Source organism: Lampris incognitus, chromosome 4 (genome assembly GCF_029633865.1).
Source record: "Lampris incognitus isolate fLamInc1 chromosome 4, fLamInc1.hap2, whole genome shotgun sequence".
NCBI classification, from domain to species: domain Eukaryota; kingdom Metazoa; phylum Chordata; class Actinopteri; order Lampriformes; family Lampridae; genus Lampris; species Lampris incognitus.
The window spans coordinates 31,801,448-31,814,696 of record NC_079214.1 but is presented as its reverse complement, the minus strand read 5'-3'; the positions used below and the strand labels follow the sequence as shown (position 1 = coordinate 31,814,696).

Genomic DNA, 13,249 nt, shown 5'->3' with positions numbered 1-13,249 from the left:
TTTCTGTGTGCTAATGGTCTGCTGGTTGATGTTGCAAACCGCCGTTTAATTGATGCTGTGTCTTTCGCCACTGTTCCGTGCGAGACAGGGGGAGCCGGGCCGTTAACACACGCTAACTTTTTAGCATTAGGGGATGTTTTTCAGCGTTTTCTGGCGGATTTTCCATCGGTGACTACGCCTGCCTTTTCCACCGCGGTTACTAAACACGGGGTAGAACATTTCATTCCCACTCTGGGACCGCCAGTTTTAGCGCGCGCGCGGCGCCTCGACGCGGTAAAATTGGCTACAGCCAAGGAGGAGTTCGCCATCATGGAGCGTCTGGGTATAGTGAGGAGTCCCAACAGCCCGTGGGCCTCGCCGCTTCACACGGTGCCCAAGGCGGATGGGTCGTGGCGGCCCTGCGGCGATTTTCGCCACCTGAACAACGTCACCGCCAATGACCGCTATTTCATCCCACGCATACAGGACTTTTCCATACGCCTGGCAGGTACCACTATTTTCTCTAAGGTGGACCTGGTGCGCGGCTATCATCAGGTTCCCCTGCGCGCAGAGGACGTGCCCAAGACCGCGGTGATCACCCCATTTGGGCTTTTTGAGTTCATGCGCATGCCTTTTGGCTTGAAGGGGGCAGCGCAAACCTTTCAGAGGCTGATGGACTCGGTGTTGCGTGACCTTGATTTCGTGTTCGTTTATCTCGACGACATATTAGTGGCCAGTCCGTCAGCTGAAGAGCACCTGGCGCACCTGAAACAGGTTTCCGTCGTCTGGACGAACACGGCCTGATAGTCAACCCGGCCAAGTGTCAGTTTGGACTGCCGGTGATTGACTTATTGGGTCACCGCATTTCGCCGCAAGGCGCGGTCCCGTTGGCTTCTAAGGTGCAAGCGGTGGCGGAATTTCCCCGCCCAGTCTCTGTTAAGGCATTGCAGGAATTCTTGGGCATGGTTAATTTCTATAACCGTTTCCTCCCTCGCGCTGCCCACCTCCTTCAGCCACTTTACGAAGCCCTGCGGCGTAAGAAGGCTAACGACCCTGTCGACTGGACTCCCAAACAGGTCCAGGCCTTTGACGGAGCCCATCCCACACCCACGGCGTCCATAGCTTTAACAACCGATGCGTCTGACATAGCCGTGGGGGCTGTGGTTGAACAGCGTGTGGCGAATGCGTGGCAGCCACTCGCATTTTTTAGCTGCAAACTGCGGGATAGCGAGCGCAAGTACAGCGTTTTTGACCGGGAGTTACTGGCACTGCACCTTGCAACCCGGCATTTCCGCTTCCTGCTGGAGGGTCGCCCATTCACGGCTTATGTGGATCATAAGCCGCTGACTTTTGCCATGTCCAAGGTGACTGAGCCGTGGTCTGCTCGTCAACAGCGCCACCTAGCGGCGATCTCCGAGTTCACAACGGACATTCAGCATGTGGCCGGGAAGTCCAACCCTGTTGCTGATTGTCTGTCGCGTGTGCTTGTGTGTCCTGTGCACCTCGGTGTGGATTTCTCCGCTATGGCTGCCGACCAGCCCAGCCCTGTTGAACGGTAGTGTATATATATATATATATATATATATATATATATACACTACCGTTCAACAGTTTGGGATCACATTGAAATGTCCATATTTTTGAAGGAAAAGCACTGTACTGTTCAATGAAGATAACTTTAAACTAGTCTTAACTTTAAAGAAATACACTCTATACATTGCTAATGTGGTAAATGACTATTCTAGCTGCAAATGTCTGGTTTTTGGTGCAATATCTACATAGGTGTATAGAGGCCCATTTCAAGCAACTATCACTCCAGTGTTCTAATGGTACAATGTGTTTGCTCATTGGCTCAGAAGGCTAATTGATGATTAGAAAACCCTTGTGCAATCATGTTCACACATCCGAAAACAGTTTAGCTCATTACAGAAGCTACAAAACTGACCTTCCTTTGAGCAGATTGAGTTTCTGGAGCATCACATTTGTGGGGTCAATTAAACGCTCAAAATGGCCAGAAAAAGAGAACTTTCATCTGAAACTCGACAGTCTATTCTTGTTCTTAGAAATGAAGGCTATTCCATGCGAGAAATTGCTAAGAAATTGAAGATTTCCTACACCGGTGTGTACTACTCCCTTCAGAGGACAGCACAAACAGGCTCTAACCAGAGTAGAAAAAGAAGTGGGAGGCCGCGTTGCACAACTGAGCAAGAAGATAAGTACATTAGAGTCTCTAGTTTGAGAAACAGACGCCTCACAGGTCCCCAACTGGCATCTTCATTAAATAGTACCCGCAAAACACCAGTGTCAACATCTACAGTGAAGAGGCGGCTGCGGGATTCTGGGCTTCAGGGCAGAGTGGCAAAGAAAAAGCCATATCTGAGACTGACCAATAAAAGAAAAAGATTAAGATGGGCAAAAGAACACAGACATTGGACAGAGGAAGACTGGAAAAAAGTGTTGTGGACGGATGAATCCAAGTTTGAGGTGTTTGGATCACAAAGAAGAACGTTTGTGAGACGCAGAACAAATGAAAAGATGCTGGAAGAATGCCTGACGCCATCTGTTAAGCATGGTGGAGGTAATGTGATGGTCTGGGGTTGCTTTGGTGCTGGTAAGGTGGGAGATTTGTACAGGGTAAAAGGGATTCTGAATAAGGAAGGCTATTACTCCATTTTGCAACGCCATGCCATACCCAGTGGACAGCGCTTGATTGGAGCCAATTTCATCCTACAACAGGACAATGACCCTAAACACACCTCCAAATTGTGCAAGAACTATTTAGAGCAGAAGCAGGCAGCTGGTATTCTATCGGTAATGGAGTGGCCAGCGCAGTCACCAGATCTGAACCCCATTGAGCTGTTGTGGGAGCAGCTTGACCGTATGGTACGCAAGAAGTGCCCATCCAACCAATCCAACTTGTGGGAGCTGCTTCTGGAAGCGTGGGGTGCAATTTCTCCAGATTACCTCAACAAATTAACAGCTAGAATGCCAAAGGTCTGCAATGCTGTAATTGCTGCAAATGGAGGATTCTTTGATGAAAGCAAAGTTTGATGTAAAAAAAATCTTATTTCAAATACAAATCATTATTTCTAACCTTGTCAATGTCTTGACTATTTTCTATTCATTTCACAACATATGGTGGTGAATAAGTGTGACTTTTCATGGAAAACACAAAATTGTTTGGGTGATCCCAAACTTTTGAACGGTAGTGTATATGTAAGATTTTTTTAATACATAGCAGTACAAGCTTGTTTCATGCATCGCGCACTTATCAGCTGCCAATGTGATTCAACAAAGAAAACACAGTACATGTTTCCCCGCATCACGCCCCTCAAAATAAAATAAATAAATTATATATATATATATATATATATATATATATATATATATATATATATATATATATATATATATATATATATATATATATATATCCTTGGAGGCTGGCCAATATCTGCTCATATGACTGTGGTTTGTCACCAGAAAACTAGTCATGTTACCCATTGGGATATCACAACAGGAAAGTACTTCCTGTTCCCAGATTATCAATATTAGTTACCTCACCAAGACCCCCTGTTATCAGTATATCTCTCTTGAACTCTGTCCTTCCTTTTCCTTTTTTTTGTTTAGTAAGATGCTTTTTTTACACAACACACTGTACTTTTTGCATGACACTGTATATATCGGTACTGATGCCAAAGGAAAAATCAACACATACATATTGAAATGATGGTAACCACACTGGACATAATGACAGAAGGATTAACACTAGCCATAGACTGGGTGCATCATTAAAAACATCAGACAATCACAGAGTTTCCATTAAATCTAAACAAGCTCAGATCACAATCTATTTTATTAGCAGTGATTTTGTCTCAGAATATAACCATAGCTGTAACAGTGGCACACTTTTTCCTCCCTCCTAGACCGGAGAACAGAGATTTTCACATGGTGACATCACGTGGTCTGGGTGTATGTTTAGAAGGACGTGAGGGAACAAGAGAATTTCGCTCTGTGTATGTACGTCAATCTGAAAGACAGCACTCACCAGCATGTTTTCAGCCTCTTTCACAAAGAACGCTTCTCCATTCTCTCCTAGCTTCATGTGCAAGTTCACCGGCTCCCCGTTGATCTCTATGTCCACCTGTAAGGTAAATGAAAAATTATATCAAAACTTATATTCAATCAAACTTTATTCTGGGATTTTCGTTTTTGTTTTGTTTTTTCTCATTATAAAAGTTCAGTGTGATGAACAAAGTCTCACCACTTTCTCACGGGACCGCAGGACGCCCATCTTGCCAAAGCGGACGTGGAAGGGGGAGCACTGCAGTGATCCATCTGGCTGTCGTACCACGATGACATCGATGCAGCCAGATAGTGTTGCAGGGTTGAGTCCCCGGTACAGTTCCTTGACCTGGACAAACACCTGGCCTGCCAACTGACCCACATAGTTCATGGTCTGGGACTAGTAGAGGGGAAAGCAAGAGATAGAGAGAGAGAGAGAGAGAGAGAGGAGACAATGACAGAATTAGTTATAATTTGCTTTCTGTCATTAAGCTTTCTTCTTTCTTTTCTCAAGATTTTTTTTTCTTTCAACAATGTTACATTTACAAAACAGGCATATGCAGTAGCTGACAGTCCAACACAGTAAGAGTTTCAAGTTGATTGCCAGGGTACACGAGTGCCAACTCTTGTGCCGGAATGTTTTTTTCTGACCAACAGTCAACTCTGACATTCATCAATCTATTACAGCCTAAAATACACTCCCAGTCTTCTCCGTTGTTGATTTCACAGCATCTGAGCTAGCTTTATCTTCACTTGCTTTGTTGTTGAATACACAGAAATCATGCACATTATTTCCCCATCCCTCTTTTGTTGTTATTGTTGTCTGTCTGTTTCTCTCTTTCTTTCATGCACATGCACTGCTGGAATGCATCATGAGATTATGAATCATGTCATCCCATGTCAGTCTCTCTGATCCACAGGCTGGCAGAAAGTTTCTCCAATAACTATTAAGTAGAAGGTTACACATGATCCTGAGAACAGAGGGGCAAGAACATTTATTCGCTTTGGGTGTGAGGGAGGGCAGTTACTGGCAGTGGGAGAATAGGAAAAGGGGAAGGAAGGGGTAGAAAGGAAGGAGGAGAGGTGGGTAAACAGGAAAGGAATTCACTAAACAGAGAAAAGAAATGAGAAAACATGTTAGGGATAAAGGGTGGAGAAGGTGAAAGGGAAAGGGGGCGAGAAAGTCGAAAAGGAATAAAAAAGAAAAGCAGAGGGAGAGAGAAATCAAATTGCATGTGAGAAAGATCAAGATATGTAGAAAGGGAGGGAGATCAAAGAAGAAAAATTAATAGAAAGACAGATGCTTTATAAACATAATCAGAAAAGCTCCACCTGCTTGTGCTGAGTCAGAGTTGCAGGCGCGCACACACACACACACACAATCACAGCATGCCAAGAGGGACAGATGGTTCAATGTGTTGCAGATACTAAGATCATTTTATGAGAACGATTCTTTAACAATCATCAGTTACTAAGGATCAGAGATGTAGGCTGGTCTATTCTAATTACACATCATGTAAATGTACACCAGACATGCATGAGCTAGACACCACAGACTTGTTCTGACTGGCCTACAGCAAACAACACAAATCACAACCCGTTTTTAACTTAACAAATTAAAGATTTCTAGCAGTAGAAGTGGTTAGTAATAATCTTGAATCCACACAAAAATACCACACAAAAAAATAACTGATTTATACACAGTATATAACTGACAACAAAACAAAACCGGTAACTAGTCTTCTTTACCTGAACAAGGAGAAAAAAAAGTGCTGTACATACTGTATATGTTACTTATATCTAAATCTCTGAGCTTTTGCTCAAGAGATAGGAGAGAATTGGTTTGAGAATGATTACATAATTGGTTATACCCGTTATCATTCTCTCATGTCATTCTCTCGCTGACACGCACGCACGCACGCACGCACGCGCGCGCAGACATACACACAGTCATAGCTGCGCTACTAACATGATACTACGACAAACAAGGCACGTGTTAACAGAGGACTATTCACAAACACACACACACACGCAGCTCACTCTTCAAGGACAGGAACTTGCTTCCGGGTCAATAGCCAATCAAAAGGCAGTTTCATGTTTCAACAACCAATCACAAGTCAACTCAAGCCTCGTGACTGTCATTCAATTCCTGTGCTGCACCAAATCTGAACTACATGTAAAACAATAGGAGAAACCCGTCCAAACAGTCTTGTCAGCTTTGCTATATAGAAACTACTCATGGGAAGTACTCTTGAGTATGAATGCTGTCTGGAATAAGGATAAACACTGGTAAAATGGACCAAAACAATTCAGATTAAGTGGTCAGGCTATTAAATTACTTCTATAGAAAAACTGTCCATCCACATTTCTTTGAAATATGTTCTGTGATATTTTGATAGGAGTGAAATTTCTTACTTTGAAAAACAAGTTAAGTTGGAGCAATAATCAGATGGTGACATGCTAATTCACTCTGGCTCCCTAGAATGGAACAAGACTGTCAAACTGCACAAAGGGAATTGTAATATAAGAGACGGGAGTCAGTGGACGGACACACAGACAGATATGCAAAAATAGGTAGAAACAGACATTTCGGCCAACAAATCCTGTCTCTCGTTCTCTTACCTTCTCTCTCACACACAGATGCAAACTAAACACGCCCATGGAAGAGCTATCACTCCATTGGCTGAAAATTACATTATACTCAGTTGAGGCCATGTGACTGCAGTTTCCCACTACAGGCTTGATGACCGCTAAAACGTAAACGTAATTGCCATGCACACATGGAAAAAGAAAGAGGAAAAATAGGCAATACACAGAAAAAGAAAGAGAAAACGGGCAATACACACAAGGAAAAAGAAAGAAAAATAGGCAGACACACGCACACACAAGCACATACAAATGTATACACCAATAGAGTTCTATGTACAACCTTGCCAATTGTTTTTTACAATCGGCAAAATGTTATGAGATAGAGAAAAGAATTTCAATATTTTATCACATTCAACGTAAAATTTAGCCCCAAATATTCCCGCCAAGACCACATCTAACGTACTAACAAGTAATAGACTGTACTAACAAGTACTAACAAGTAACAGCAAAAATGCCCTCCATAGACTGAGGGCATTTTTGTTTACCCTGTCACCATTTGCATAAATTCACCTACGGTATAAAACTTGTCATAAAAATTTTCATAATTTTACATGAGCGATCCTATAACTTTTTATCCTATGGCTATACGAGACGAGACCGCGAAATTGCACATCGCAGGCATGTAAACATTTGCACACGGGGTGAGGCTCTGCACGGTGGCTCTGCGTTCATCCTGGCGCACATTGCAGTGACACAAAACACAACATCGGTGAACAGGCTGCTCAAAAACGCCGTGTCACTTGTGCGGATACATGCATTTGCACACTACAAAACTACAACATAGGCTTCGGCATTAGATTATACTTAAAGTATACGTAGTAATACATACATTATTTATTTTAGACGCTTCTCGTCTCGTGATCTTTCCGCCATGCAAATATCCACCATACGCCAGCTACCGTTCAAAGCCAACCTGATCCAGTCGTTAAGAGAAACATTGTCTGCTGCAGGCGGACCGACGGGCTTTCCTGACATGTGGGCTACGACTCAGTGCTCAGGGCTGCTCCAGTATTTAAAGTGCTGTTAATATTCCTCCCACCGCTGGACTGTGTGTGTGTGTGTGGGGGGGGGGACCCGGGGGGGGGGACCCATGGGGACCCACCCAGTAATGACGCCCACCCAGTAATGACGTCACACACCACTCGCGAGCCCACTGGACTGCGAGATGTAATGAAAAATTGGTCCGCGATGATGCCGACAGATTAGATATGCCTTTATATTAAGTTGACAGAGATAAGAGCAAGCGTGATTTGCAGGAATTTCTGATACGTTTAGTTGTTTTCGGTTTTTTTCTCTCCAGTGTTTTTAATGTAGATCTTGCTTTCGTGATTTTTTTTTTAATTTTCTGGACAGTCTCTCTCACATGCCCATTCTCTTTACTGATTTATGCTTTAATAACATTTTTAAGAGCAAAGCAACTCATGAACAAACTCAAACTCAGTCACTGTGCCATAGAGACTGGTTGGGGATTTTTTTTAATTAACATTATAATACATACTGCTGAGGAACATGTCAAAATGTGTCTATTCTCTCTTTGCTTCTCCCTCGTAATCTTTCACCTGGTATTGCCCATACAATGTAGGATTTCACAGAAACGCCATCGACAGAGTTGCAAATATGCTATATCACCTTTAACATTCCCAAACAAATCACTCTTTTGATAAAAGTTGTTCAAGTGTTTCTGATGTGTCAGCTTTCTTTTTGGGGGGTTATTGGCTACATGATTCAGAGCAGCTAACTTTAGCTAGGTTGAACAGGCGCAAAACTACTTTACAATGGCAGTGTAAAGGGTCCAGTCAGGATATGATGCAAATATAACGTACAACAGTAACAATTCAATTGAAAATGTGCGGCCAAAACTAGGCCTACTTCCTGTTATAGACATGAGACAATGACCCCGCGTTGTTCTGTTCACAACAAAGTCACACAACCACTGTGCTTCACATCTGTGTCTGCGTTTTAACCGATAGCAAGTTGACGGTGCAAGTTAATGCACAGCATAGCCTAAATTAATATGAAATTGATATCACAACGACATATTACCCTTCTTTTTTTGCATTTAAAAGATAAATGACTCCAATCTGTAGCGCACGCGAGGTAAGAAGAGCGTGAGCCTTTAACTTACCATTGGGCGACAACTTGTAGTTGTGCATTGAGAGAAGCTCTTAGAAGTTTTGACTATATATATCAATCAGTCCTTGTCCCTAACATTATAAAGGCACGAAGCCAAATTAATTATTGGCATATTAATGAATATCATTACGTTTTATATTTCTTGTTTTCTACAGAGTGCCATAAGGTTTTGACTTTTTGAGAGACAAAAATACAATGCAATATTCTGTAAATTATCATCTTACAATAATTACATTGCCAAAGTGTCTTAAACTCTACCGATCTGATTGTCTAGTGAGGTTAAACTAAGCTCCAAGTATTATTTGAAAATATAACTAAACACAGGCCCCCTAATTATCAGCCAGTATACAGTAATGTATTTTAACTAGTTACATAAAATGATAGGTGTGCAAAATTACACTCAAAGATGCACTGAAAATGAAATGAAACCCCTTGACCCTATCATAATGCTGCAATTATTCTTCTCACTACTACTACTACTACTACTACTACTACTACTACTACTACTACTTCATTCGGCTGCTCCCGTTGGGGGTGGCCGCAGCGAATCGTCCGTTTTCATCTCTCCCTGTCCTCTGCATCTTCCTCTGTCACGCCAACCTGCATGTCCTCCGTCACCACATCCATAAACTCCCTCTTTGCCCCCCCCCCCTTTTTCTCTCCAATAGTATCCGGCCAATTACTCCACTGTTCAGAGCCGTGCCAGTCGCTGCTCCACGCCCTCTGCTGATCAGTGTTTCAGCTCGTAGCATTGACTCATGAGTCAGTTAATTAATGACTCAGAATTACCATATGGCTGTAACAATCCGGGGAGGGCTGCAACCTACCACATGCCTCCTCCTATACATGGGGAGTCGTCAGCCGCTTCTTTTCACCTGACAGTGAGGAGTTTCGCCAGGGGGGCGTAGCGCGTGGGAGGGACACGCTATTCCCCCCGGTACCTCCTCCCCGAAGAGGCGCCCCCACCGACGAGAGGAGGCGCTAGTGCAGCGACCAGGACACATACCTACATCCGACTTCCCACCCATAGATACGGCCAATTGTGTCTGTAGGGATGCCCGACCAAGCCGGAGGTAACACGGGGATTCGAACTGGCGATCCCCGTGTTGGTAGGCAACGAAATAAACCACCACGCCACACGGAGGCCCCCTCTTTGGCCTTCCTCTTCCTTGGCAAATCCATATTCAGCATCCTTCTCCCAATAAACCCAGCATCTCTCCTCCGCACATGTCCAAGCCATCTCAATCTTGCCTCTCTTGCTTTGTCTCCAAACCGTCCAACCTGAGCTGTCCCTCTAATATACTCATTGCTAATCCTATTCTTCGTCACTCCCAATGAAAATCTTAGCATTTTCAACTCCAGCTCCGTCTCCTGTCTTTTCATCAGTGCCACCATCTCTAAATCATACACCATAGCTGGCCTCACTACCATCTTGTAAAACTTCCCTTTGACTTTTGCTGGTAGCCTTCTGTCACAAATCCCTCCTGACACTCTTCCCCACCCACTCCACCCTGCCTGCGCTCTCTTCTTCACCTCTTTCGCACTCCCCGATACTTTAACCAGTGGACCCCAAGTATTTAACCTTATACACCTTCGTCACCTCTACTCCTTGCATCCTTACAATTCCGCTGTCCACCCTCTCGTACACACATGTATTCCGTCTTGCTCCTACTGACTTTCACTCCTCTTCTCTCCAGTGCATATCTCCACCTCTCCAGGCTCTCCTCAACCTCCACCCTACTCTCACTACAGATCACAATATTGTAGCGAATTCGGGAGGCAACCACAGGAACTGCCGCAGCCGGGAAGTGAACCCGTATCGCCCGCACCGCGGGAGACATCGCTAACCGCTCGACTAAAGGGTCAGACCCGTCAGCCAGCGGCCAACGTGTCTACTTATCCATGCACGTTACAATATCATTTGTGAACATCATCATCCATGGAGACTCCTGCCTGATCTTGACTGTCAACCTGTCCATCACCATTGCAAACAAGAAAGGGCTCAGAGCCAGTCCTTTATGTAATCCCACCTCCACCTTGAACCCATTTGTGTCTTGGTGGTAGAAGGGAGAGGACCCAAATGCAGACGGTGGAGGCAACCAGTTCAGACAACTCCATTATACGAGACTAACAAACAACAGGTACAGATAGTAGGGACAACTCACAACAGGAGGTGGCAAACTTACAAACAGCAGGTACAAACGGAGGAATAGACAGCGGGGAAAGCTCACAACAGATGAGGCACTCTGGTGATCAAAAGTCGCTGAGTCTCAGTGACAGTGTGAGACGAATCAACAAAGCGCCAGAGCAACCAAGGGACATATATACCCAGGGGAGGCCAACCAGGGAGATTGGGTGCAGGAAATGGCTAGCCAATCGGAGACAGGGGAGGTGAGTGAAACCGAGCAATCTGGGTCATTCAGGCACACGGGCGCAGGTGAATTAAAGCACCAATCAGGGGATGGGACAGCCCAGACCACAGACCATGACAGGAACCCGCTCTCAAGGGATGGATTCCAGACATCCCAAAACCAAAGGGATGGATTCCAGACATCCCAAAACCAAAGAACCCAGAGTACCCAGCAGGACGGACAGAGGGGCCCAGGGGGAGGACGAATGGGTCCAGGGATTTCAGGCCCGAGGGCTGGGACCAATCGGGAGGGCTACCAGGACGCAGGAGGCAGAGCATCTCCGGCGGACGGGCAGATGGATGACGCCGACAGTACCGCCGTGTTTGGAGGCCCACGGGGCAAACAGACTTTGGAGGCGGCCCGGCGGCCGGACGTGGAGCAGGCTTTGGAGGCGGCCCGGCGGCTGCTCGGGAGACAGGCTTGGGAGGCGGCCCGGTGGCCGCTCGGAGGACAGGCTTCGGAGGCTCGGGGACGCTGGGCAGCTGAGGCTCGGGGACACTGGGCAGCTGAGCCCAACAGGTTGGCTGAGATGGCCAGCTGAACAGAAACCTGTAGGAGTCGTCGGCTGGTGTGGCCGGCAACTGATAGTCGGACAGGGCGTCGGCCGCCTGCCGAGGAACACGGGACTGGCCGAGACTCCGGGGACCTCCCCTGGCCAGGCGGGTTCCCCAGAATGGGTCCAGGGCTGGAGCCGGCTGAGCACCCCCTCTCGATTTGTGGTTTACCGGCCAGTAGGCAGGCTGGCGGGTTCAGTGCCAGCAGACCGGGAGACAGGCTGCTGGTTATCCAGCCGAGCAACCCCTCCTCGGAGGCCATTACCTCAGACACCGGCCTCGGCCTACGGTGTCTCCGGTACGCCAAACCATCTGCTGGGTCCATACTGGTCGATTCGTACTGTCACGGTAGCAGCAGAGAGAGGACCCAAGTGCAGACAGTGGAAGCAATCAGTTCAGACAACTCTTTTATTGTATGAGACTAACAAACAGCAGGTACAGATAGCGGGGAAGGCTCACAACAGGAGGTGGCAAACTTACAAACAGCAGATACAAACGGGAGGAATAGATGGCGGGGAAAGCTCACAACAGACAAGGCACTCTGGCAATCAAAAGTCTCTGAGTCTCAGTGTGTGTCTCAGTAACAGTGTGAGATGAATTGACAAAGCGCCAGGGCAACCAAGGGGACATAATTACCCAGGGGAGGCCGATCATGGAGATTGGGCGCAGGTGCGCAGGAACTGGCCAGCCAATCGGAGACAGGGGAGATGAGTGAAGCCGAGCAATCCGGGTCATTCAGGCATACGGGCGCAGGTGAATTAAAGCACCAATCAGGGGATGGGAGACCCCAGGTCACAGACCATGACAATCTGTCATTCCAACCGCACACCTAAAAAATTGTCACACTTCCCTCATACATATCCTGTACCACTCGTACCATACTTCTTTGCAACTCCCAACTTCCTCATACAATACCACACCTCCTCTCTTGGCACCCTGTCATATGCTTTCTCTAAATCCTGAAAGACGCAACATAACACCTTCTGACCTTCTCTATTTCTCCATCAACATTCTCTAAGCAAACATCGCATCTGTAGTGCTCTTCCGTGGCATGATACCATACTGCTGCTCGCTGACCGTCTTGGGAGAGATCCCTCCTCTGTTTTTCTCCTCCCATTTTTTCTACCTGTTAAAGGTTTTTAATGGAGTTGTTCCTTATCCGATACGAGGGTCTAAGGACAAGGTGTCATGTTACTGCAAAGCCCCTTGAGGCAAATTTGTGATATTGGGCTATACAAATAAAATTGACTTGACTTGACTTGACCTCTCCTCTTAACCTAGCGTCTATTACTCTTTCCCATAGCTTCACGCTGTGGCTGATCAATGTTATATCTCTGTAGTTACTACAGCTCTGCACATGACCCTTATTATTGAAAATCAGTACCAGTAAGCTTCTTCTCCACTCCTCAGGCGTCCTCTCACTTTCCAAGATCGTGCTATACAATCTAGTAGTTTAAA

The 13,249-nt window shown here is 45.8% G+C and overlaps 1 protein-coding gene across 1 annotated transcript in view; it reads right to left on the bottom strand.

Annotated features, from left to right (window-relative positions):
- lpin1a (lipin 1a) overlaps positions 1–7,658 on the bottom strand; it is a 45,233-nt gene extending 37,575 nt beyond the window's left edge. The window contains exons 1-3 of the mRNA XM_056279333.1: positions 7,523–7,658; positions 4,244–4,444; positions 4,028–4,123 (exon numbers count right to left, since the gene is read on the bottom strand). Coding sequence (XP_056135308.1) covers positions 4,028–4,123; positions 4,244–4,435 — 288 coding nt within the window. The 5' untranslated portion in view covers positions 4,436–4,444; positions 7,523–7,658. The remainder of the gene's footprint in view (positions 1–4,027; positions 4,124–4,243; positions 4,445–7,522) is intronic.
- Between the last annotated feature and the right edge of the window lie 5,591 nt (positions 7,659–13,249).